Below are 24,942 nucleotides of genomic sequence, written 5' to 3'. Positions count from 1 at the left end.
GGAAATGAACCAGTAGAGAGAAAGGTTAAAAATATAGGTGTGAGAGAGGATAACAGAATTAAAGAAAGCTGAGAAGGAAGGAGCCAGAGCACAAGTATAAGGGTTGGCTTCAGGTGGAAGGAAACTACCACAATGAAATAGAAGCAAAAGAGGCAAAGACAAGTACAGATACAATTTAGTTTATAGATTCAGAGGTCTGAAGTTGAAGCAATTCCTCTTTGAGACCTTCTATTTTCTTATCAAAAGTATAAGAGAAAGTCATCTGCCAAGAACAGGATGTAAACTGGAAGATCTGAGGTTTAAAGACAGTTGTGGTTTTCAGTTGCCATTTGGAAAAGCAACCTAAATAGAGAAAGTAAACTTGCTAGGCCAAGTTAAGATACTGTGGAGTCTGCCATATGGGCCAGATTCTGACCATTTTCAGCACTGACTGCAGTCAGAGAAAGGTCAAGGGAACAGATTCTAGATGAGAGAAATAGAGTACTGTAGTAACTAAAATTTAAAAGAAAGAAAACAAGAAAGAAAGAAGGGAAGTATTTTTCAACTGGGGGGGAGAGAAAGAAAATGGCATGAGAGAAAGGGGAAGGAAGTAAACAGGTCAGGGGAACATGGAGGTAAAAGCAAGGTGGTAGTGGATGTCTGGCTGGGGTGCAGCAATGTCCTTTAGCCTCACAATCCAAACACGATCACAGTGATATCAGCAGTTTAACATCAGATTTTATGAAATTGGTTCCATGTTTCTTTTAGTATCTTAGACCCAACAACCTACTGAAACTCTCGGAATTCCCAGGCCTCTAGCTGCTTCAACGAATTATGAGTGGGGCACAAGTACATTAGAAGAGAGGGTCTAGTGAGCAACAAGAGGCAGAAGTTTAATTATTCACTTCCTAATGGCACTTGTGAGTTGCTATGAGCACTTTTTAAAAATCCATTTTGGGGGCGCCTGGGTGGCGCAGTCGGTTAAGCGTCCGACTTCAGCCAGGTCACGATCTCGCGGTCCGTGAGTTCGAGCCCCGCGTCGGGCTCTGGGCTGATGGCTCAGAGCCTGGAACCTGCTTCCGATTCTGTGTCTCCCTCTCTCTCTGTCCCTCCCCCATTCATGCTCTGTCTCTCTCTGTCCCAAAAAATAAATAAATGTTGAAAAAAAAATTTAAAAATCCATTTTGTATTTATGCCTAGTTACCAGGAATCCAGCTCCTTTATTCTTAACATAATTTTTGATTTCATGAATGTTTACCTTAATAGAAATGGACTTGGAAGAACTGACATATGGGCAAATCATCTGTTAGATGGACTCTGTCCAAAATAGTTTGCTACCATTATTCTCTGAGAAATCCACTGTTCAACAATTAGGAATTATTAAATTATCCACACTCGGGGAACACCAAACTTATCAGACCTTTCATTTAATGGCTATTTTACTATTAAAAAGAAGAATCTCTTTATGATTCCTGTTGCTTAGAATTAAACTTTAAAATGCTTTAGTTGACATTTATGATGAACAAAAACAAGCTTCTCTAATAACAGCAAAAAAATATAAAGTGGCTAAGCAACTGGTTAGCACATGAACAAGGTACAGACTGGGTTGAAAGAAAACTGTAATTCATTCTAGAGTTCAATCCCTGGTTTTTGACCATCTCTTTGGCTGGACTGTTAATGTGTGATTCTTGTACAAATTCTTTTAATTTTGGGTTTTCCTTTCCTCTCTCTCCCCCCGCCCCCCCTTTTTTTTTTTAAAGAAAGAGGGTATATAGTTTTTTCCTTTTATTGAAAATGTTTCATTTTTAAAAATGAGAGACTTTTCATGAATTACTAGTGCAATAAAAATTACCAAAAGAGAGAGGTAAGGAGAACATAAAATAGTGTTTGCCTTAACTAAAAAATTGTTAGGACACAAAACTTGGTTCTTTGCTTCTCTTGGTCACAGCCAAAAGGGAAACCTGAATCAGTTACATCACTGCCAATTAGAAGGAAAAAAAATACATAATTCAAAGACTGGTGCTTATGTGAGGCCAATATGCTCATTTCCCCTTCCTTTTCAAAATTTTAAGTTTTGTTTGGCGCCATATACAACAATCTAGTGGCAATTTATTTTTTTGTTTCCTCCTGTCTGACATCAAGTGATGCACGTTGGGAGTTCATTGTATGAATCAGATTGGAACTGCTCTGAATTTCCATTAAAATCTACAGTTCTTTTGTCAGGGTTTGTAAATGGCTTACCTCGCATTCAGAGGGAAAAATGGAGTGGGGGCGGGGATGGGCAGGTGGAGGCAAAATTCTATACTGGAGTAACCTCGATGGCAGCTCTCATACTGAGATTCGCTGCCTTGGTTTTCTGAGCGATTTAGGCTTGCCCCTTCCCATTCCTGACGGTCCTCAATTTACCCTTACACTGGATAAAATGGGTAGAAGTTTAGGCTCCTAAAATCACTAGTGCAGGTAGCCCCTGATGCCAAGGAGGGAGTCTAAAGTCTTCAGTCATCAAAGGTCACCTTTTAGCCCTCATCCGGAACATGACACAGCCACACGAGTCCTACGGCAGAGTCCTACGAAGGTCTCAGCACCCCCCGGGAAGCCAGAGCAACACCACTGACCCACCTCCGACTTTGGCGAAACAATACCAAAGACGTCAAATCCCTGAAGCACCCGCCAACTCTGCGCCCACCAGAGGGCGCATGCGCAGAACGGGGGAGGGCGGGCAGCCATCCAGGGATCGTAGGTATCTGAACAGGGGGTAACTGTCTCGGAAAGGCCTGGCTCCGTCGCCAGGTGAGGAGATCCCTGATAGCAGCTATATAGGATTAGCCTCACCAAAGACAAACACGAGAAGCAGCAGTCTGGTCTCCGGCGCGTTTCCGTTTCAAACTTGAACTTCCGGTTCGTTAGCCGGTTCCGGTCCGTCTTCACTTCCGGTCACCCTCTGTTCCGCCGCGGCCGGTTCTTGCGTCCACTGCTGCCGGTTCCGCCGCGCTCCAGGTGAGGGGACGCGGGGCACCTCGGTGCGTTGCCCACTGAGAGGCCGTTGGGGCCGAGGGGGCGAAGCTCAGCCCTGCTGTTGGCGCGGCGGGCCTCCCCTGCGGTCGGCCCTGGAGGGCTGGAGGCTGCTTGTGGGCGCCCTGGGCCGCGTCTGCCCTAGTCTGCGGCCCAGGCCTCCGGCCCCGGCCCGCTCGTCGCAGGGGCCGCCGCCCTCCCATCCGGCCTTGTCTATGTCGTGGGCTTCCCGTCCCCCAGTGGGTTTTGCGTCCCCAAACTTCATTCCTCCCTCCTCCGGGGTTTGTCCATCTCTCCTCCTTCCTATTGAAGGCATCCCGGCCTCCGGGGTTTTTGAGTATGGACTATGCTTGTATGTTGTCCCAGGGGTGCTGCCTCTGCACTACCACGCAGTTGCTGCTGCTGTGCTGTAGGCTTGTTGAAAAGTTAACCTACTCCCAATTCCCAAGGTGTTAACTTCTGCTGCTGTTAGTTTCAAAATTCCACCTTTGCCACATGTTAGTTGTGTGGTCTTGGACAAGTTGTTTTCTTTCTTTTTCAGTTTTTGAATCTCTGTGATGAAGACAATAGTTGTTCAGGATTGTGAAGATTAAGTGATATAATTAAGTTGTTTAGCGTGCTGGCCTTATTCTGTTATCTCCACCATTTGTCTTCCTCTCTACAGTTTACAAAGTGCTGTCAGGGTGTTATCTCATCCTTAGCACTGTTCTTGCTAAGTAGATCTTAATTACCTCATTTGGGGTCAGGAATTTTGGAACTGACTAGGCAAGTCAGTACAGTATGTTAGGCAGAAGAGCTAACCCAAACAGCTCTTCCTGACTCTAGGTTCACCCTAAAGGTGTGAACCTTACTTACTTGTTTGGGTTTAATTGACCCCCCCCCTCCCAAATCCTTTTTCAGTTTATAAATCTGATAGGGCCTAGAAAGATACAAAGTACAGTAAAACCTTGTTTTGGGAGCATAATTCGTTCTGGAAACATGCTTGTAATCTAAAGTACTCGTATATCAAAGCAAATTTCAAGAACCATTGGCTTAGTTGTGATCATGGGATCATTTAAATGTGATCATGTAGCGTCACATACTACTATTGCAGGACATCATTCGTTTATCAAGTTAAAGTTTATTAGGAAGATTTGCACATCGTGGAGAACACTCGCACAACAAGTTACTCAGAATCCAAGGTTTTCCTGTATTAGAATTGTGTGAGAAAGGTTAAATGTGAAAACAAAATGGCTCATGCGTTTGCATTGTGTTGTTCCATTGTGAATGATCTCACTATTGAAGAAATGAAGTTGAAAAGTAGTTTTAGGGCTATGAATTTAAAAATATTAATGGTATTTGTTTTGTTATGCTTGGTCCTTTAGAGTACTTGCTAACTTGGAATTCCCACTAGTGGTATAGGTGATGTATAATATTTGTATACTACTTTATTAAGCATAAGAGCCCATGCCATTCAGCGTATATTCTTTCTTAGCCGAGAAAATTGAGGAGTCTAGAGTATTGGCTCTCAAACTTTTAGTGTGCCTCAGAAATGGTGGGGTTGGGGGAGGCTGGGACAGGGACTGTTAAAACACAAATTGCTAGGTTCTTTCTCTCCAGCCCCAATTATGTTTTTAACAAGTTACCAAGTAGGGTCATACTGTCATTGGTCTGAGACCACACTTTGAGAATGCTGGTCTAGAGGTGACTTGTCTAAACTCATCTGGAGCTCAGGTGACCTCACTCCAAACTCTATGCTCCCCTCAACACAACATAAACTGTTAGTACTGGTTGCATTCCTAGCTCTTGTGAATTTTCATTTTTATTCCCACCTTCACAGAAAAATAGTATTTAAACCATATTTCAGTTTGGTTCAAGAGGTCTGTTTGGCGCTTTATTGACGATCATAACATTCGCTAGCAAGTTATCTCTAAAATGGATTACATTGTCCTAAATTAACACACTTTATTTAAATTTCAGTAGTGTAGGTTGTAAACATAAGAGAGTAAGTATTAAGTGAATTTATGGTGCTATCTTCTAGTGGACATGGTGAAGACAGTTTAAGTTTCTAAATTATTTTCACATGATTCAGTTTGCTGCCTTGCTGTTGGTCATAATTCAGGAAGAATGCAAGCAAATATTTCATTAAATAAGTGATAGCATTTGTAAAGACCAATACCTTTGAAATTAGGAAATTCCATTCTCTGACCTGTGAGGGAAATGCACCTAGGAAAACTGGTAGAAAGCTTTTAGAGGGAAGAGACCTACATGTTAATGGTTGATAAGAATAGTAGCTGCTGTATAATTTTGTGTGCTTATATCTGTGTCTGTGGGTTTTGTATTTACTGATCTTTCAAGAGACACAGTTGTGATGTAGGAGAAGAAACATGAAATTTAGTCAGAAGACCTGTTGTGTTCCCACCTATGTGCCCATGAAAAGATTACATACTTCTCCGAAGTATCTTCTCCAAAGATTGCTCTCCAAACTCTCATTTCCTTAATTGTAAAAGAGGGACAATTCTTATCAACCTTGTTAAATGACATTGCATGAAAACTGTACAACTTACTAAATATGAAACAAATAATGGCTGTTTGCTATTTAGCACAGTGCCTGGAATACTTCAGTTCCAGTTTTTAAGAAAATTTATTTAGCCAGTGTTTAATTTGTGTAGTGCTTACTATGTGCCAGGTCTATGTGACTTATAAATATTAGCTAATTTAACCCTCATAAGAACCCCACAGTAGGTAGTATTATCTAGACACTAAGAGTCTGTAAACCTAGACACTAGGAGTCTGGTAACTTCCCAAAGTCAAATAGCTAGTAAGTGGGAAAGCTGGGATCTGAACCCAGGTACTCTAGAGTTTGCCCTTTTAACAACTCTCTGTACCACTTCTCAAATGTTAAATAAATATGAATGGTCCATCATGGAGAAACTTGCCTGTAGCATAAACCTGGTCAAAGAGGAAGGTATAGGTAGCTTATCATTGCAGCTTAACGGTTGGACAGGCAGAATCTGAGTGTTATGAAGTAGTAACTTAAGCCAAAAATTGGGAGGGTAGGGGAATTTTAACTTTGAATCCTAATAACTTTTGGTGTTCTGGTAGCATTTCTGTAAGGAGAAAATCTTGTTTCTCCACCATCAAGTTGTAAAGAAAGACTCAAACTACATTGCTCCTAAAATTTAGTTACAAGTTTGGCTACATCTTTGATGTATCTATTTTAACTTATTTACTTGTATATCTCTCTTTTTAGGAATCTTTTTCTGAGTAAAAGCTGCTTGATCATATGTTTCAAGGATGGCTCTCCCTATCATTGTAAAATGGGGTGGACAGGAATATTCAGTGACCACACTTTCAGAAGATGATACTGTGCTAGATCTCAAGCAATTTCTTAAGACCCTTACAGGAGTGCTACCAGAACGCCAAAAGTTACTTGGACTCAAAGTTAAAGGTAATTCTTCGCTTTAAACTTCTTGGATTCATATGTTTGTGATTTTTTTATATTAGCTATTATCTTTTCTCTTTAGTAAGTCTTTCCCCTTGGAGATTTCTTTGATAAGGATATTCCTAAAATTGTTTTATAGTAAAAGTGTGAATTTTAAAAGTTACTTGAAAATACCATCACTATTAAGATTACTTTTGATTCTTCTGACAGTTGGTGTTTGCTTGTTAAACCTTTGGCACAGAAGCCTCAGGTAAAACAGCGTGATTTCTGACATCTTTGTTCTAGCACAGCTTTTTCATTACAGTTTGGTTCTTCTACTCTCCCTAAATTATCTTTGCTGCTTCAAAAATAATGATGATTTAAAAATTATAGGCAGTGTTCATATACAGCTTGAAAGTGTTTGTGTTTATCATATCATGGAAAGGTGAATTTTGGGTAGCAGTAAATCTTTAGTTTTATCTTAGGTGCTCAATGTTCAAGACCTTTTGGAAAACATCTTCATTTTGAATGGCAAAATATAACATGAATTTGTTTCATTTAGCTAGCTGGATAAAAGTGTTCCTCTTAGATGGAGTTGGGGAAAAAAATCTTGTGTTAGTTGTTACTTCTTAGTGTGTTAGACATTGCTAATTCAGCAGTGACAGTTTGTTAATTTAAGAAAAAAGAAACTGCTGTGGAATCTGTACCAAACCTTTTAATGTTAGGGTTTTATATAATGGGAGAGTGAAACCAGCACCTGAACTTTAGTGAGAAAACAGTCATTTGCTTGTATTGTAGGCAAACCTGCAGAAAATGATGTTAAGCTTGGAGCTCTCAAACTGAAACCAAATACTAAAATCATGATGATGGGAACTCGTGAGGAGAGCTTGGTAAATGTTTACTTTTGTTACCATTTGTCCCTTTGAAGATATTATGATTTATATTACACTGTTATATCATAATTTTAATTGTGGTAAAATTGTCAGTTTAACAGTCAGTGAAAAATTAAAGCTTCCCAATGTATGTGGTATTAACTCAGCATAAAACAAATATTAGGGAACTTGTTAGTATATAGTTAGCTGTAAGTGTAGTGCAAATGGTCAAATTTAACATGGTTAAATCTGTCCAGTGAACATATATAAAGAAGTATAAAATGTGGAAATTTTCTCACAGTCTATCTTTGAAAGATTCTTGAACTCAGATTGTATCTTTTATTTGCTTTTTATGCTATGCATGCATTTGTTATGTTAAAGATAATCTGGTAAAACAAAACCATTTTTTCATCTTAATAGGAAGATGTCTTAGGTCCACCTCCAGACAATGATGATGTTGTCAACGACTTTGATATTGAAGATGAAGTAGTTGAAGTAGAAAATAGGTAAGTGCTTTTCACTATCAAAGGAAATGGGTTATAATGTGAAAAAAAAAAAGGTGAATGTTTCATCTGATTTTATTTTTCTACTAGGGAAGAAAACCTATTGAAAATTTCCCGCAGAGTGAAGGAGTACAAAGTGGAGATTTTGAATCCTCCCAGGGAAGGGAAAAAGCTTTTGGTACTAGATGTTGATTATACGTTATTTGGTAAGTCAGCTGAAATTGTGCTTCATCTTCTGTTACCCATAACAACTCTTTTTTTCCTTTTGTTTACTTTTTTTCTTCCAGTATGAAATATTTGAAAGCTTTTCTTATTATAAAAAGTAAATCATTCATTATAGAAAATTTAGAAGTTACCTGTAACCCCAAAACCCAAAGATAACTATTCTTATATTTGGTGTGTATCTTCCAGGGTGTGTTTGTATGTATATCCTTTTTACTTTTACTTGATGATATATTGAATATTGCAGTCATTCAATATACTCATTGTGAATTAAATGTATATAGTTTTTAGTCACACAGTACTGTAGTTAATGGATGCATCATAATTTAACCAAGGTATTCCTTGTTGATTAACATTTAAATTTTTATGAGGATTATTTAAAACTTATTTTTGATATTTTATCCCTGGTTTTTCATTTAATTATGTTCAGGGCAGATTCTTGAATTTAAAATTTCTCATGTCAAAAAAAGAGAAAGAAGATGTTTATTTCATCCAAAAATATTGCTAAGAAGTGATTAGTTAACTCCTGATACAAGCATGAATTTATTTAGCTCTCATCCTAAACTTTAAGTACAGGTCATAGGTTAATGTATACTTATTTTAAAATTTGATAATTAAGTTAATTGGGCCTGTCATTTTGGAGAAATGTGATTCTATCTGGAAGGTGAATGGCTAAAAGTGAGTATAGGTGGCTCTAGTTTGCTTTCCATGTCACAAAATAACATCTATATTTTAGAGGCTGTGTGAAAAATAAATTTACAGTTTACTGTATAAGCCTGAATTCTGGGTATTGCTCTTCACAAATTAAAGTCGATTAATTAAAATTAGATTGCAAGGATTTTAAATTGTGTGCTTTGAAAGACCTGTTTATCAGCCAATGTAATTCAGTCTTATGTAATTTGCATCTGAATGTTTATATTACATTTTATAAGTTTCGTTGATATCATGTACTTATCTATGATAACAAACTAATAATCATCTGTGACTGATTTTTTTTTTAGACCATAGGTCTTGTGCAGAGACTGGAGTAGAATTAATGCGGCCATATCTTCACGAATTCCTCACATCTGCATATGAGGATTATGACATTGTTATTTGGTGTAAGCTATATTTTTTGTTGAGATTTCTATAGAAGTAATGTTGTTCTGTAAGTTGTTCTGCTTTATAAAGTGACTTAACATGACCTCAGGTTAAATATGATACGTTTTTCATTTGCTTTATCAAATTTCTAATGAAGCATATTTAACTTTCTTGCAACACAATTTAAACTTACATTTACCATTACCATTGAAATAGTTAAATGTAGAAAGAGAGTAGATGATGCTGTCAGAACAAAAATGATCTTATTTCCGTAAGACCTCACCTTGATGAGAACTTTTCTTCCTGATCTTTACTGTAGAATCTCTGAAGACTCCAGATATTGTTGCTTTCTCCTTTATCACTGTAGTTTCAAAACAGTTGGAGAAAGATGTGTGTAGAAAAATCACAGTGATGTTCTTCAGAAGTAAAGGAATGTGAATTTACTAGGGAAATTAATAGATGGACTAAAGCAGTATTGCTTAAATTGTGGTTGGTGGCCCATTCCAGGAATTTACAGGTCCGTAATAAGATCAGTTTGCTCCAAAAAGTAAATTTATTACATACTGAGCACACTGTTTAGTTCAATGGACATTTTTTTCTGGTAAGACTTTATTGCTAAGGGAAGCAGTGTGTTGATTTATATCTTACCTCTCAAACATTTAACGTTGCCTCTTGGCAAGTCATAGGCAGAAATGAGGTATCCTGATTATGAATTAAATGACATCTCATCAGTTAAAGATGCCGCATTTAATTGTACTGGCTTTTTGATGAGTGACCACATAGTTGTTACTTCAATCTTTAAATTTCCTTTGTACTTTTCCTTTTAATCAGAGGAAATTATTAATTTCTGTTCAGTATTAATATGAGTTCATAGCCATTAAGGTTAAATACATAGTTAAATACATAATTTCTTGGCTTATAACGTACAGAGAAGAGAGCTTCCTGGGAACATATTTTTGTTCAACTGACACCTAAGATGACATTTGAGAAAAAAAGGTTTTCCTCTAAATGTTATTAAACTAGACTTAGAAATCTAGAGAACTTTTTACTGTCATAGGTTTAAAATAAGTTATTTTTATAAATTATGATATTTTTGTGGCCGTATGTTGAAAAAGGCACTTTACTTTAGAGCTAAATAGAGTTTTAATTCTGACTTGGTCCTTACTTTGTGACACTGGGGAGGTCAGTTAATCTCTCTGAGCCTTAAGTTCCTTGTCTGAGAAATGAAGATAAGTAAACCTATATTACAGGGTAGTTGCAAGAATAAAAGTGTCAGTATGTCTGTCGTATAGTAATTACTTAATTGGAAACCCTTTTTATTAGCTATGAATATTTTTGTTTTTATTTGGGTATTATAGACCCAAAATAGATACTGAATTAAAAAAAAATTGTTTTTCCCTATCTTGTGATCGTTGTCATTGTAGATACATCAGTCTCTCAAATTCTAGTTCAACTGACCAGTTTTGTGTATAAGGTGATTCTGTTTTTGTATATGTGTGCAAAGATTTTTATTTTGAGAGCTCAGGTACCTCTTTTGCCTTTAAAAAATACATACATACACATATACACACTTTAAATAATTAAACTTGTTTCCTTTTTAAGCATTTTACTTAATAAAATTTTTAAAATTAAAAAACAATTAGGTAAAATGTTTAAAATGTAGTTTAGTCTAGTAACTTGGGACCAGAAGCCATATAAAACAGGGTTGAATTTTAATATCAGTGATCTTGAGAAACTGGTTGGTGTCTCACAATGAGCAGATACGTAGATAGAATTTATTAATTTAGTTGTCTCAAACTCATTGTTAAAAGCTCCTATACTGAATAAGCACTAAGTTTCCTGAGCCTGGCAAAATGCTAATTTTCATCAGGCCTAGCAGTCAACTTTGGCATCAACTTTTGGCACATAACACTGATTTGCTTATATTGACATAGATACCAATGCATTGCATGGCAGTGGGAATGTGGAAATAGATTGGAGATCCAGGCACCCTATATTTAAGTTTGCATTGATAAGAAAATAGTTTTAGGGCTGTTTTTAAAAAGGAGTTTAGGTTTTAATTTATGAATTACCTAGATCCAAAATTCTTTTGAACATTGGTGACCTGTATCTTTTAGATAAGAGTTGTTAAAATTCTATTTTGTGTTGACACACTAAAAATAAGTTTATTTTTAAGAATACTTAAAATTACCATAAATATGTTAGGAATTCTTATTTGTGATGCATTTGAACTTTTAATCTTGCTTAGAAAACTTACTTATAGAGAAGAAAAAAATTTTAAATGAAGTCCAAGCTTTTCATTTGTATCATATTATCATTCATATTTTAGCTGCAACAAATATGAAGTGGATTGAAGCTAAAATGAAAGTAAGTGTTAGACAATCCATTTAAGAATGTTTTGAAATTGCATTTGTCTTTTTAGAAGTTCCAAGTTGAATTGATTTCATCTCATCAGAGGGCATTTAGTAGATAAACAAATGCCATTATTAGGAATAGAGGTGTGTTCAATGGGGTACTACGTGGCAATGAGAAAGAGTGAAATATGGCCCTTTGTAGCAACGTGGATGGAACTGGAGAGTGTTATGCTAAGTGAAATAAGCCATACAGAGAAAGACAGATACCATATGTGTTCACTCCTATGTGGATCCTGAGAAACTTAACAGAAACCCATGGGGGAGGGGAAGAAACAAACAAAAAAAAGAGGTTAGAGTGGGAGAGAGCCAAAGCATAAGAGACTCTTAAAAAGTGAGAACAAACTGAGGGTTGATGGGGGGTGGGAGGGAGGGGAGAGTGGGTGATGGGTATTGAGGAGGGCACCTTTTGCGATGAGCACTGGGTGTTGTATGGAAACCAATTTGACAATAAATTTCATATATTGAAAAAAAAAGGAATAGAGGTGTGTTTAAAGTCTGTTCAATAGTGGATTGTATTGAACAATTAAGTCTTTTTCAAAAAAAGTACAGCACAGCTCCCCCTTTTTTTAATCCTCCATTTAAAATCCTTTTCGCCCCTTCTTTTGCCTTGGTTGTAATACTTAAAGAAGTGATGTTCTTCTGAAATACAAAATGGGATGTAGTCTGTTTCTAGTTTAATTTCTTTGGACTCATTTATTGACTTAGTAAAATGAAACTAAAAAACTTGCTAGTTGTTGAGCAAGGTGTGGTGGCCAGTAGGGTAGAAAGTTGGCATTGTAGGAAATTGTAGCTGGAGTATTCAGAAAGCTTGGAATTTTTCATATTATTATGTTTTAACCACATGAATATTTGTATTTATAGGAGCTGGGAGTGAGCACAAATGCAAATTATAAGATTACCTTCATGTTGGACAGTGCTGCTATGATAACAGTACATACTCCAAGGAGAGGATTAATAGATGTAAGAAATCATTTTACTTCCAAGGTACCTGGGTGGCTCAGTTGGTTAATAGACTGACTCTTAGTTTCGGCTCAGGTCATGATCCCAGGGTTCAGGAGTTCAGGCCCCACATCGGGCTCCCCGCTGAAAGTGAGGAGCCTGCTTGGGATCCTCTCTCTCCCTCTTTCTCTGCCTCTCCCATGCTTGCACATTCTGTCTCTCTCTCTCAAAATAAATAAACTTAAAAAAAATCATCTTCTGTTTAAAGACTTGTTTATTTTCTAGCGTACCTTTTTTTTTTTTTTTTAAAGATTTTATTTTTGTAACTAATCTCTACATCCATTGTGGGAATTGAACTCATAACCCTGAGATCAAGAGTTGCATGCTGTATTGACTGAGCCAACTGGGCGCCCCTCTAGCATACTTGTTGTATTTATGTTGATGGAATAAACTACAGAAAGAGTTAGGAAGTATATCTGAGAGGATAGAAAGCATCAGTTGAGTTTGACATAGGAAGATGTATGTAGGGCTAATAGATTGGAATTTTAATGATAGAATTAAGGATCTTGAGGCAGGAGTGTCAACGGTCATGGATAATTATTCCATGATGATGGCAGCACAGTGTTGCTAAAAACAGGGTAGGTGTCATCAAGGAAAACACTAGAAGCAAACCAAAACATACTCGCCCCACGCCATATAAAATTTGATAAATAAAAACAGATACCATAATGCATGTACTTTGCTATGATGTATGTGTAGCCCTAGAGAAGAGCAGCAAGACTGTCCGAAGAAAAGGTTGGGCTAAAAAGATTAGAGTTCTTTAATTTGTTTACTCATCAAGTAACCAGTCCTATTATTGAACTCCTACTAGAACATATTGTGGAAGGCACTGTTGGAGATGAGGAGACATAGTCTATAGCTTTGGGAAGCTCATGAACTAGTAGGAATTGGGGAGAACTATTAGCAAACTAGGAAAGCCTAGTGGGGACTGTATTGAAATCATTGAAATCATATATAGGTTTAAGTGATGGAGATTTATTCAATAAAGGAAATACTTCATACACGAAGAGAAAAACATTATAATGTACTAAAATAGTACATTCATAAAATCTAAACACTAAAATGAGTTTGGGAAGTGTTAAACATAGTAGTGTTTATAATAGTTAAAAATTAGAAATAAAAATAAATCTGGTGGTTGCCAGAGAGGAGATAGGTGAGGAGATGGGTGAAATAGATGAAGGAGATTAAAAGGTACAGACTTCCAGTTATGAAATAAATAAGTCATGGAGATGAAAAGTACAGCATAGGCAACATAGTCAATAATGTTGTAACAACGTTGTATGGTGATATAGATGGTGACTGCACTTACCGTGGGGAGCACCAAGTAATGTGTAGAATTGTTGAATCACTGTGTTGTACACTTGAAACTACTAAAACACTGTATGTTAATTATACTTCAAAAAAAAAGTGAATAAATCCTCAATATCCAATAGTAGGGAATTGGGTATAAAAATTTTTGTTCATGTAATGGAATGATGTAATAGAATATTTAGTGAATGAAAAATTTTTCATGATACGTCATTAAAGTGAAAAAAATACTTAGAGGGCAGTATTTGCAGACTGTTAGAAATAGTTTTTAGCTCTTATTTGGTTCAGGTTCCCACTTAACAAAACATCTGTGAACTCAAAAGCTGTTGATGTTTATAAAAAAGACTGGAGGCAAATACAGTATTATCAGAATAGCTAATTATTATCCTTGGTAATGATTGGATTATAAGTAATTTTAACTGTTCTTGTGTGCTTTTTTGTGTTTTCATGTTTTTTTCCTATAGTCAGCAGTATTTAATTGAGAACAAAGTAGTCCATGTTTTAGGGAACAGAGTGCACTTGACGTAATTAGAAAGTGACAGCACTATTTAAGAGGATGCAGGATTTCTAACCCTGGGTGTCATAAACCAGAGCTCTTGTTCTCTTTCTTAAGTCTTTTTGTTAGCTAAGAAAATGAAGAATTAGCTTACTGGGTCAGTTCCATCTTTGTCTTGAAGTATTTGGGGGGTCTGTTTCAGTAGTAAACAAATAGTAAAAAGTAATTAAGGCAAATAAAATTAAAGTATTTTAGATAGTAAAGTAATTTCAATATCATTCTTTGCAGTAGCTAAGACACTAAGAAGAAAAAAGTCTTTCTCCATATTAAAATATGTTCTAGAAAGTGAAAAAGAATATTTTTAAATGACAACTTTTGTCATCATTTGTATACTACCATTTAATCTCATATAATATTATTATCATAGAATCTCATATTACCATAAATGAGACTCCTGTCTTCAGCAAAAAGTACTTCTAAAAACTAATTTATTTAAAAAATTTTCTGAATGTGTATAATAAATTGATATTCAAAAATAAGAAAGTATGTAATGAAAAGTCCTCTTCCCACCTGGCCCTCTAGCCAGTTAGTCTTCTCTTCCTACATTCTTGTGTGGTTTTATAGAGAATATATGCAAGTACCAACAGATAGGAATGTGTAAGGAATTATCTTTTTGAAGACTTATTTTAAGAACTCAGAACTAGGGTTGCCTGGGTGGCTCAGTTGGTTAAGTGTCCGACTCTTGGTTTCAGCTCAGGTCATGATCTCACATTTTGTGAGTTCAAGCCCTGCATCAGGCTCCCTGCTGACAGCATGGAGTCTGCTTGGGATTATTTTTCACTCCCTATCTCTCTGCCCCTCCCCTGCTCATGCTGTCTCTGTCTCTCTCAAAAATAAATAAATAAACTTAAAAAAAAAAAAAAAGGAACTCAGAACTAGGGGCGTCTGGGTGGTTCAGTCAGTTGACCATCTGGCTCTTGATTTTGGCTAAGGTCAAGATCCCAGGGTTGTGGAATCAAGCCTCACGTCAGGTTCCATGCTGAGCGTGGAACCTGCTTAAGACGATCTTTCTCCCTCTACCCCTCTCCCCCCGGTCACGTGCTTTCTTACTCTCCTTCTGTAAAAACAACAGCTCAGAAATAAATGCAAGAGATTACAAATTATAGTACGTTTGAAGTTAAGCAGTTGCCCTAGAAGTTGTGCACCTGTGCCACTAAATTAAAGGCAGAATCAATTTTCTTTCCTCTACAAAATATTTAAGTTCTGTATTAATAGAGCCAGGTACATTGTTTATTATTAAGGTTTTCTAATTTTGAAAACAGACCCCATGTGACATTCAGGCTCTGAGGGGCACGTATTAGCTAGGGAAGTCATGTGACTACTCAGACAATTCGGATTCTTTTTAAATAATTACCCCCCCTTTGACCTCCAATCTTCACATTAAAATTATGGAAAGTCTTACAGTGAGTTTAGTCAGGTAGACATGAACAGACCTTTCAGATGTTAACATTGTGAGATCCATTGTGTTTTAAAATGTGTTGCATCTCAGCTGTGATCCTTTCACATAGCCAGCCGTCAGCGTCCTACAGGAGAAAGCGAGTGCTCTGACGCAGTTCTGCAGGGCATTTTGAGGTATCTCTGCTTTTAAGAAAGGATGAACTACTGATAAAATTGAGTTAAATCTAAACTTTTATTCTAAGGTAAAGCCTCTTGGTGTCATATGGGGAAAGTTTTCGGAGTTTTACAGCAAAAAAAACACCATTATGTTTGATGACATTGGAAGAAATTTTCTAATGAACCCACAGAATGGATTAAAGGTAAGACATAATTTTACTTACTATGCTTATGTAATCTGGAATTTGTGATAGAACTTTAGCACTGTTGAGTTTCATAAATTTTCAGAAGTCCTATATTATGGTCACAGGCAAGAAAGCTTACATATTTAGAAAAATTCATCTACAGTTGAACATTCTGTTTCCCACATTGATATCTTCTTAGTTTGCCAATTTATCCAGGTGTTTTTAATCAGCTTTGTGGAGCAACATACGGGCTTTTGTTGACTTTTAGCATCATAAGTGAAAGCATCAGACATTTTATTAGCGATACAAATCTTAGAATTTCTGATGTTAGTTGATGTTAGCTTGAAAGCTGGCAGTAAAAGCTTATTTTTTCCTGTTTAAACTGAAACTAAGGGTTTTGAAAATTCATACAGGAAAAGTAGAGATCTTAGAGTTATAAAATGCCAGAGCTAGGAATCTCAATCATTTTGTCTATCTTCTTAACTTTATGTAAACAATCGGAGGATCAGAAAATTTGTAACTTGCCCAAAGTTATGTATGTGACTGGTTAATGACAGAATTTGAGTTGGAGTCTAAGTGACTTGATTCCTAAGCCAGTGATTTTAGCATGAAGTCAGATGCAGTTTTGTAGATATGATGGTAACATTTAATCCTGGTGGCAGCATAACATTGGTAAGAGAAAAATTTGAAACTTTACATTTCTGGTACCTATGGTTGCCTGAATGTCAGTACGATGTGAAAATGGAAAAGATGGCTTCATATTATACTAATACAAGTGGAGTCTCAATCTGAAATGGAAATATGAACCCTAAGATATTTTTATTCTCAGTCCTGAACCTTTCCACAAGTTGGGTTCTTGATAACTTTAAAAGAGAAAACTTAGAAGAAAGTACATTTTTTAGGCTTTCCTTATAGACTCTGGATGTACTCTTTAGTGTATGAGGATAGCTGAGAGACAGAATGCTGATCTCAGTAGTGAGTTGCAGCAATTATATAAGCTATTGACTTGGATGAAAAGTACTTGAGGTAGATTGGTGGTTATGTTCCTATTTAAAAATGGTGTCTGTTTGAGGCTTTGGAAGAAGTGTTTTTCTTGTGCGTAGTTTACCAGGTGTTGTACAGAAATAAATTCGTGAGGAAAGATTCATTTGATCTAAACCAAATGAAACTAGTGGTTAATACCTGCTCAGGACAGGAAGTGAAGTCATCATGATGTTCAAGGAGTGATTTTTGAGGAAAGCTTTAACTTAAAAAAATTACATAATCCTTAGTTTCATGTGTGTTTAGAAGAAACTTTATTTTTCCAGCCCACATTTGGGCCCTACTTATCTCTGGATGCAAAGATGATATAAACTTCTAGTTCTTCATGTTAGTTTAGAGCAGGATTATTATTATTTTTCTAAACAAGGTACTCTGTAGAATCACTGAATGAATTCCTAAAAATACCTAAGTCTCCAAACTGCCCAAATTTTAATTCAGGAGAGATATTTTTAAACATTCTATAGGTAATCTCTCACATGTCTCCTTTTGAAAACCTCTTTTAAGAAAGTAATTATTAATGATCTGCCCACATTGACATAGAAGCCGTTTTGAAATTGAGAAATATTCTTACTGTGTTTTGTTGTCATGGTTTCATAATGCTCTTGATAGAAGTCTCAAAAAAGATTTCACAGAGATCTTAAAGACTGCTTCTTTTTAAAAGAGCAAACTTATAATATAAGCTTGCCAATCTTAAGGTTTGACATGGGATATGGAAGGCATTGTGAATTATGAATAAATACAGTACTGAACTAACAAAACTTGAGTTTTGGTCATGGATAAATCAGTACTCTGAAAACTTCATATTGTTATTTGTACAAGGAAATGATGATATAAGAAAATACAGATAATCTAGACCATCTTAAGTTCCTAAAAATGTTTCTTTGATATGAGACTGTAGTGGTCACATATGTTGCCTGTCCTGTTAGTGAGATCATTTTTGAAGAATGGTACAAAAAGAAATGATTATGCTAGATCAAGTGAAGTTGGGTGGATAATAGACTTTTTTTGCACTTAACTAGTTTAACTTTTAGATCCAGAGTCATAGGAATATTTTAGTTTTGCTGTTTAATAGTGCTTAAGACTAAATGTTTAGAAAGTCAACCTAACTTAGCAGGACCTTGGTAAATCTTATTTACCAGCCACAGAAACTGTACTTTGTCTTTAGTCAAAATCCCTTCCTACTGTTAAACTAGGAATCACATTGGCACATTGTATGTTAATAGTTTAAAAGTTAGCATGTTATCTTTTTTTACTTGAATGAAGGAATACTTTGAAACATTATAATATTGCCTAAGATTATGTAGAAACTCCTTTCATCACATCCTGATATCATGCCTCTTTACTCCCAGCCCCAGGGCTTAAGCAAGGTCTGATTCTTGAAGAGAATCTTCCTGATCTCCTACATGCATAGCTGCTGCTGTGAGACAGCACTGCCCACTCTACCTGTTTGGGGGCAGAATCTACAACTGCCTGCATCTGTGCAGACTCCCCCTGACAGCTCTGATTGGTGCCCTTAAAGTTGTGGAAGCCTAACTGACTAATGGGGGTCCTGACACCAAGCTGTTCTGATGCGAGTAGAACATAGGGAAAATTTTCTTCTGTCCATTTCAAGCTGGTGGTGTGTTTTTCCAATAACAGAGAAGGAAAGTGTGTGTGTGTATATATATATATATGTATATATATATATATATATATATATATACATATATATATATATATATATACATATCTATATATATAAAATATTTAAGACCTTTCCTATTCTTGATAGGGTATGGACTTCTTTGGGTTCATTGTACTTAACAGGGGACAGAACTAAATGTCCTCTGTTTTTCAGTTTACTATGTAAAATTAATAACTAATAAGCAGTTTGCATTTTCTCTAAATCATGATAAGGATATATTAATACTTTACTAAGTGTGATTTATTCAGTTCTCCTTATATGTGTGTTTTAAGAATATGATTTAAAAAAATTTTTTATAAAATGGAAAAATCCAAATATAAATAGAACTATATAGGATTATATAATGAACTTCTGTGTTTGCATGATTCAGTTTAAACAACTTATTAATTCTTAGATGATTGTTTGCTCTGTACCCAACCTACTTCCCTCTCTGTAATTAAAGCAAATCCCAGACATACCGTTTCATCTAAAATTAATTAAAAATTGTTGAAAGGTTGTCTTGAGTTTTATAAAGATATTTGAACTGATAACCTAAAAAGACAAAACTCTTTATTGGAACTGTGACAAAGAAAAGTGCGTAAAATTTATAATTTAACAAATAGATACAAAGATAACACATGTAATTACCACCAAGTCAAGATAGAAATATCCCTTACTAGTTAACAGTTCTCTACCCTATCTACCATCCTGACTTTCATGCTTTTGAAATGAATGCTTTTCATCATAAAATATATCAACCTTAAAAATCTGGAAAATATGACTTCTTTTTATGGGAAAACTCTTGCAGAGCTAAAAATACTTTTACGGGGACTTTAATGATAAAAATACTTGCGGTAAAACGAGAGAAAATATGTTATATAAATATATAATAGCTATGTAAAATTTTATAGAAAAACATGGAAATGGAAATCATCATTGTTAAAATTTATTTCACTCCCCTGTTAGATCAAGCTTGTATTTGGATTAACATTTTATGAGTTAGGTGGCATGAATTAATTGGTAAGAAGCAGCTGGATTGATAGAAGAGGAAAAAGTCTGGCAGTTTTACAAAGTAGAGAAGCCACGTAGAGTTCAAGTGCCGTAAGAAAGCTGGTGTTGCCAGGTTCAGACTGAAAAGGTAACGTAAGGTAAATGAGGTGGAAGAACTCTTAACTTGCATTAGGAACATTATAGTGTGACTGTCAGTTTATTACACTGAGACAGTGCAAAAGTCCTCTTTAGTGATATTTTAATCTCATTACTGAATCCTAATGAGAGGGTAGGGTAGATTTGTGCCAGTTTCCTTATTGTAATGTGAAGTGTTGGATGTTTGCTTCCTAACAGATAAGGCCTTTTATGAAAGCGCACCTAAATCGAGATAAAGACAAGGAACTTTTAAAATTAACTCAGTACCTCAAGGAAATAGCAAAATTAGATGACTTTTTGGACCTAAATCACAAATATTGGGAAAGGTAAGTGCTAATTTCTTATTAATTTCCTATTTACATTAATGAATGAAAAAATTATCTGGTGACCCTGGTATATACATAATTCTGAATTTTATTTAAGATGCGTGAATTCTAAAACTGTTTTCTAATCCAGTGACATCTCCCCCAAAAGTATTTTTCCTTTTCATCTTAACCTCTAACTTGTTCATAAACCCACATCTCTTAGGGTCTTTAATACTTCTAGGAGAGAGGATTTGAGATTGGTACACATTTGTGATGCTACTTGGAAATTAATTCTGTGACACTAGATAGGTCGCCCTTTCATAAATCATACGAGAATGTAGTCCCTGTTCTTATATGTAAAATAAAGTCAGGATAAAATAAAACACACTAAAATTTTTTTCTGTTAAAAATCACTCTGCAAGTAATTGCTCTGTATAGCAGAAAAATTTGAAAACTTTAATCCAGTAGAGAAACAATTACTTAATGATTTTCTTTTCTAAAGAGAACCACAGTTACCATCTTGATTTATGATCTTCTAGCCTTTTTTCTAAGCACAAACATATCTACATAAGCACAAATCTACATATAGACTGCATATAAACATCAAGATAATGAAGCAGGGATAACTTCTGGAGAAGTGGACAGGATTATGTGTACTGCAAGTAATTTTTTGGAGTTAGATCTTTAAAAGATCTGGTTGCATTAATACAGCAACAAAAGAAACCATTCATGTAATAGACTAAAATAGGCTAAACAGGAATAAACTCTAAAAGAAAACTCTTTCTTTTGTGGGTTCAAGTGCTTCACGCCCTGCATTGGGCTCTGTGCTGACATATAGCTTCTTATTAGATGATTCTCATAATTCTATTAGGAAGATAAAGCAGGCATTTTTATTCTCATCTCCAAATTACAGATGGTGTAACTAAAGAATGGAGATAATAAATGCTACAAATTGAGCACGTTTTGCACCATAAAAACTTGTCCAGGTCTTCTTGGGGCATCTTGACTCAGTTGGTTAAGCATCCGACTTCAGCTTAGGTCATGATCTCATGGTTCTTGAGTCTGAGCCTTGCATTGGGCTTGCTGCTGTCAGCACAGAGCTTGCTTTGGATCCTCTGTCCCTGCCTGTCTCTGCCCCTCCCTCCCTCCCTCTTTCTCTCCCTCTCAAAAATAAATATTCAAAACAAAACAAAACAAAAAGACTTGTCCAGGTCTTCTGATTTTAAGAACTCTTTCCCACCCAATACTTCTAAGTATAGTAATTTATACATGTGAGAAATAGAGATAAAACTTTGAATTTAATGGTAGATTCCTATAAAATAATGTGAAGGAAAAATTTGTTTACTTAGTAAATTAACATCTTCACACTCTTGATCAGAGTCTTTTAGTATCTGTGGCCCAGTCTTTACTCAAGAAAAATAAGGTCTTTAAATGAGTGTGAAATTCTTTATGAAAATTGCAATGTTAGTTAATATATCACTTTCACATTAGGAAGTCATACAGTACGAAGGGAGAGAGTGCAGTCTCAGAGCCTTGTTTTGAATCTAAGCTCTGCCACTTTCTAGTTCGTTGAACTTGGGCAAATTGCTTACCCTTTTCATGTCTGTAAAATAGGAATACATTCTAAAAGAAAGCTCTTTTGGCCTGCCTGGGTGGCTCAGTCAGTTAAGTGTTTAGCTCTTGGTTTTGGCTCAGGTCATGATCTCTGTGTTCGTGGGTTCAAGCCTTGCTTTGGGCTCCCTGCTGACAATGCAGAGCTTGCTTGGGATTCTTTCTCTCTCTCTCTCTCTCTCTCTCTCTCTGCCCCTCCCCTGCTTGTGCTCCCTCTCTCTCTGTCTCTCTCTCAAAATAAATAAAAGCTCTTCATTGAGCTGTGGTGAGGACTAAACGAATTAATACCTGTACTTAAAACATTGGCGGGGGGGGGGGGGGGGGGGGGGCACCTGCGTGGCTCAGTGGGTTAAGTGTCCACCTCTTGATTTCGCCTCAGGTGGTTCATGGTATCAAGCTCCGAATCAGGCTCTGAGCTGACAGCTGGAGCCTGTTTGGGATTCTCTCTCCCTCCCCCTCTGTCTCTTCCCTGCTCATTCTCTCTCTCTCTCTCTTTCTCTCTCTCTACAACAACAACAAAACCCCAACCAAACAAAACCAGTGGATGGCACATAAACAGTCAACAGGTATTAGTGATTATTAACAATTATTACTCATCTGGAAAAGTTTTGTTATTAAAATTAACTGCTTTCTTTGGGAGGAGTTAGATTGTTATTGTGAATTTATTGTGATACAGGGTAGACATCTTTATTTTATTTCTTGCAGGTATCTGTCAAAGAAGCAAGGACAGTAATTACCAGTTACATGAGCAGTTACCGAGGATACTTGAGATCACGAACTTCTTGCTTTTCTGCTAGAAATCATTATGATAGTGCTGGACACTGCAGCGAATATCAGACTGCTTATACTTGGTCTTCCAGTTTTTTTGTAAATTTAATTTTATATTTTTTGAAGATCATAGCAATACGCTTAAAAAATCCTTTTCCCCCTATATGAATATACTGTTACTCTTGAAAAATATTTTCTCCAGCATTGAGTACTGAGTTTTTTTCCCCACACACACAAAAAAGTGGACAAAAATATATACTCAACAGTGTCATTTTGTGGCTTTGGAAACAAGTTATGTTTTGCGTTTTGTCTCATTGTGCTGTTGTCTAACTAAATCTGAGGCCAAACCCATGTTGAAGCTACTGCTTTTCCCTTTAAAACCAAAAAAAAAAAAAAAAAAAAAGTTTTGCGTAAGGAACCTAGTTTGGTATGCTTAAAATCACTGAGAGTTTTTTTTTATTCCTTTGTTGTAGACACAATTTCTCTTCTTACTGTGCACTATTTACATTTCTACACTTTGATCTGTCTCAGTTTGGTCTATATGTATGTCTGTGTTCTTTGAGTAAAACTGGAAAACATCAGCTGTGATACAAGTATGTCTCATAGTATAAGAAATAGAAAACATAAGACTGAAGAATAAAACTAAGGAACAAAAGTGTCTTTTTGGTGGCTAAGTAGAAGCACTTCTGCCTAAAACCATTATCATAAAAGCAATTAAAGGCAATACATTTTTAAGTGGGACATATCACTGGTTCAGCCCTAAAAAGCATGAACAAAAAGTTTTTGTTCTGTTCCAGCTGTATATTGTCAAATGCAAACACTGTGTTTCAGTGAAAATATTTAGCCATAAGATTAAAAAAAAAAAATTATTTGCAATGCCTAAGCCCGCAGATAGGTAATGTGACCACTGTTTGTGTTGACAGTATTGCTTTATACAGATCTTGTATTTGAAAGGAATCCGATCCTTTCAAATAAACATGGTGTATATTGTTCTTACGGGACTATTTCAGTGGTGTAAATAATAAATACTTTTTCTTAAAACATTGGTTTTGGTCTGTACTACCCCAAATGTTTTGCTGCTTTGTGGAATCACAAAACTAAACAAACATTAGGTAGGGGCAACGGCCTCTTGAAAAACACTAAACATGTATGGTTTAAAAGTGTGTATATCACTATTCATGCATTCAGAATTGGTTTTAGCAGCTAATTAGATATGTTAAATCACTTAATTCTACAAAGTACCATGTTTTCAGGAAGATAAGCTGTTTTCTTTGTGACAGGTTATTATAAAGATACATAGTGTGGAAGTGTTAGAGAACTCTTAAATAATTAAAATGATTCAATTAAAAACATCTTTCTAAATTGTGAGGCTAAATTTATATAAGGATGGAGTAGCAGTTTTTGGAATATTCATTTCACTGGGGCATTTTCCCCTTGTAAGAGGTGGTTTATTGTTCCAAAATAGGCATGGAAAGGGCTTAATCTTTTTAAGAAAACTGAACACTGTTTAGTTCAATAAAGAAGAGACATTTTCTGAATCAATATAAAATAGAAAAATGAGCAAGCCTCAGAAAGCAAAGTAGGATTTTTAAGAAACATTTTCTGCCGTTAGGTGGTGCCCAAACCAAAGTTTATTAGCCAGTATGCTAAATTTAGCAATTCTGGGAGAACATTGTTCCTGTCAGCTTACTGAGATCACATGTTTGTGTGATTAATACATTCATAGAATATTAGACTTTTACTTTGTCTTCTGCATCTCATGTCTTCTTGAACAGATTTATCTCTCGATCTCCACGTATGTGGCTCACACAACAGAACCAGGAGATGACTTAATTCAGATACATATGCTGATGAAATAGCAAGTTAGTTTTATGATAGAGCTGTTCCAAACTTTGAAGCAATTGATTCTTGATAAAATATATTTAATCTAAAAACTGCAGAACATCATTAAACCTTTGATTCAAAGAGAGCACTTTGAGATCTAGTAGCCCCTCAGGTCCTGCATGAAGATGAGTTATTGGACTAATGATACCTATAGGAGTTACTTTTAATGGCAAAGAATAGATAAATGGGTCATTACGGTGGGCAACTGAGATGTGCTTTATTCACAGAAAGTAAAATAATTGTCAGTTTTGTGGAGGAGGTGGAGCTGTGCAGGGAGAGGGAAAGAATGATATGGGAAAAAAAAGAAAATGCAAATTACTTAGAGTATAGTTTGATTTCTAAATGACAGTTGGTTGCCAAGAATAATAATAAAACGTGAATAGTGAATAAACTGGTTGAGGGTTTTTCTCATTCCAAGTAATCAACAGAACTTTCAA

General features: G+C 35.9%; 2 protein-coding genes across 6 annotated transcripts in view; one reads left to right on the top strand and one right to left on the bottom strand.

Moving 5' to 3' along the window:
- The window catches only part of RNF145 (ring finger protein 145), a 95,342-nt gene extending 92,446 nt beyond the window's left edge, over window positions 1–2,896 (bottom strand). The window contains exon 1 of one of the 3 annotated variants that reach the window (XM_047849466.1): window positions 2,812–2,896. The gene's annotated coding sequence lies outside the window, so the exon portion shown is untranslated. Of the gene's footprint in view, window positions 1–2,492; window positions 2,512–2,598; window positions 2,746–2,811 lie in introns of those variants that run through there. The other 2 variants (XM_047849475.1, XM_047849482.1) reach the window with 2 other exon arrangements.
- The window catches only part of UBLCP1 (ubiquitin like domain containing CTD phosphatase 1), a 52,141-nt gene extending 28,479 nt beyond the window's left edge, over window positions 1–23,662 (top strand). Inside the window, exons 1-11 of one of the 3 annotated variants that reach the window (XM_047849500.1) lie at window positions 2,841–2,976; window positions 6,224–6,421; window positions 7,193–7,284; window positions 7,687–7,772; window positions 7,860–7,975; window positions 8,993–9,091; window positions 11,401–11,438; window positions 12,347–12,445; window positions 15,989–16,105; window positions 20,136–20,263; window positions 22,559–23,662. In XM_047849500.1, the coding sequence (XP_047705456.1) occupies window positions 6,268–6,421; window positions 7,193–7,284; window positions 7,687–7,772; window positions 7,860–7,975; window positions 8,993–9,091; window positions 11,401–11,438; window positions 12,347–12,445; window positions 15,989–16,105; window positions 20,136–20,263; window positions 22,559–22,586 (957 nt within the window). In that variant the 5' untranslated portion in view covers window positions 2,841–2,976; window positions 6,224–6,267 and the 3' untranslated portion in view covers window positions 22,587–23,662. Of the gene's footprint in view, window positions 1–2,840; window positions 2,977–3,148; window positions 3,231–6,223; window positions 6,422–7,192; window positions 7,285–7,686; window positions 7,773–7,859; window positions 7,976–8,992; window positions 9,092–11,400; window positions 11,439–12,346; window positions 12,446–15,988; window positions 16,106–20,135; window positions 20,264–22,558 lie in introns of those variants that run through there. The other 2 variants (XM_047849507.1, XM_047849505.1) reach the window with 2 other exon arrangements.
- The last annotated feature ends 1,280 nt before the right edge of the window (window positions 23,663–24,942 follow it).

This window comes from Prionailurus viverrinus, chromosome A1 (genome assembly GCF_022837055.1).
Source record: "Prionailurus viverrinus isolate Anna chromosome A1, UM_Priviv_1.0, whole genome shotgun sequence".
NCBI lineage: Eukaryota > Metazoa > Chordata > Mammalia > Carnivora > Felidae > Prionailurus > Prionailurus viverrinus.
This window is presented reverse-complemented; position numbering and strand designations above follow the sequence as displayed.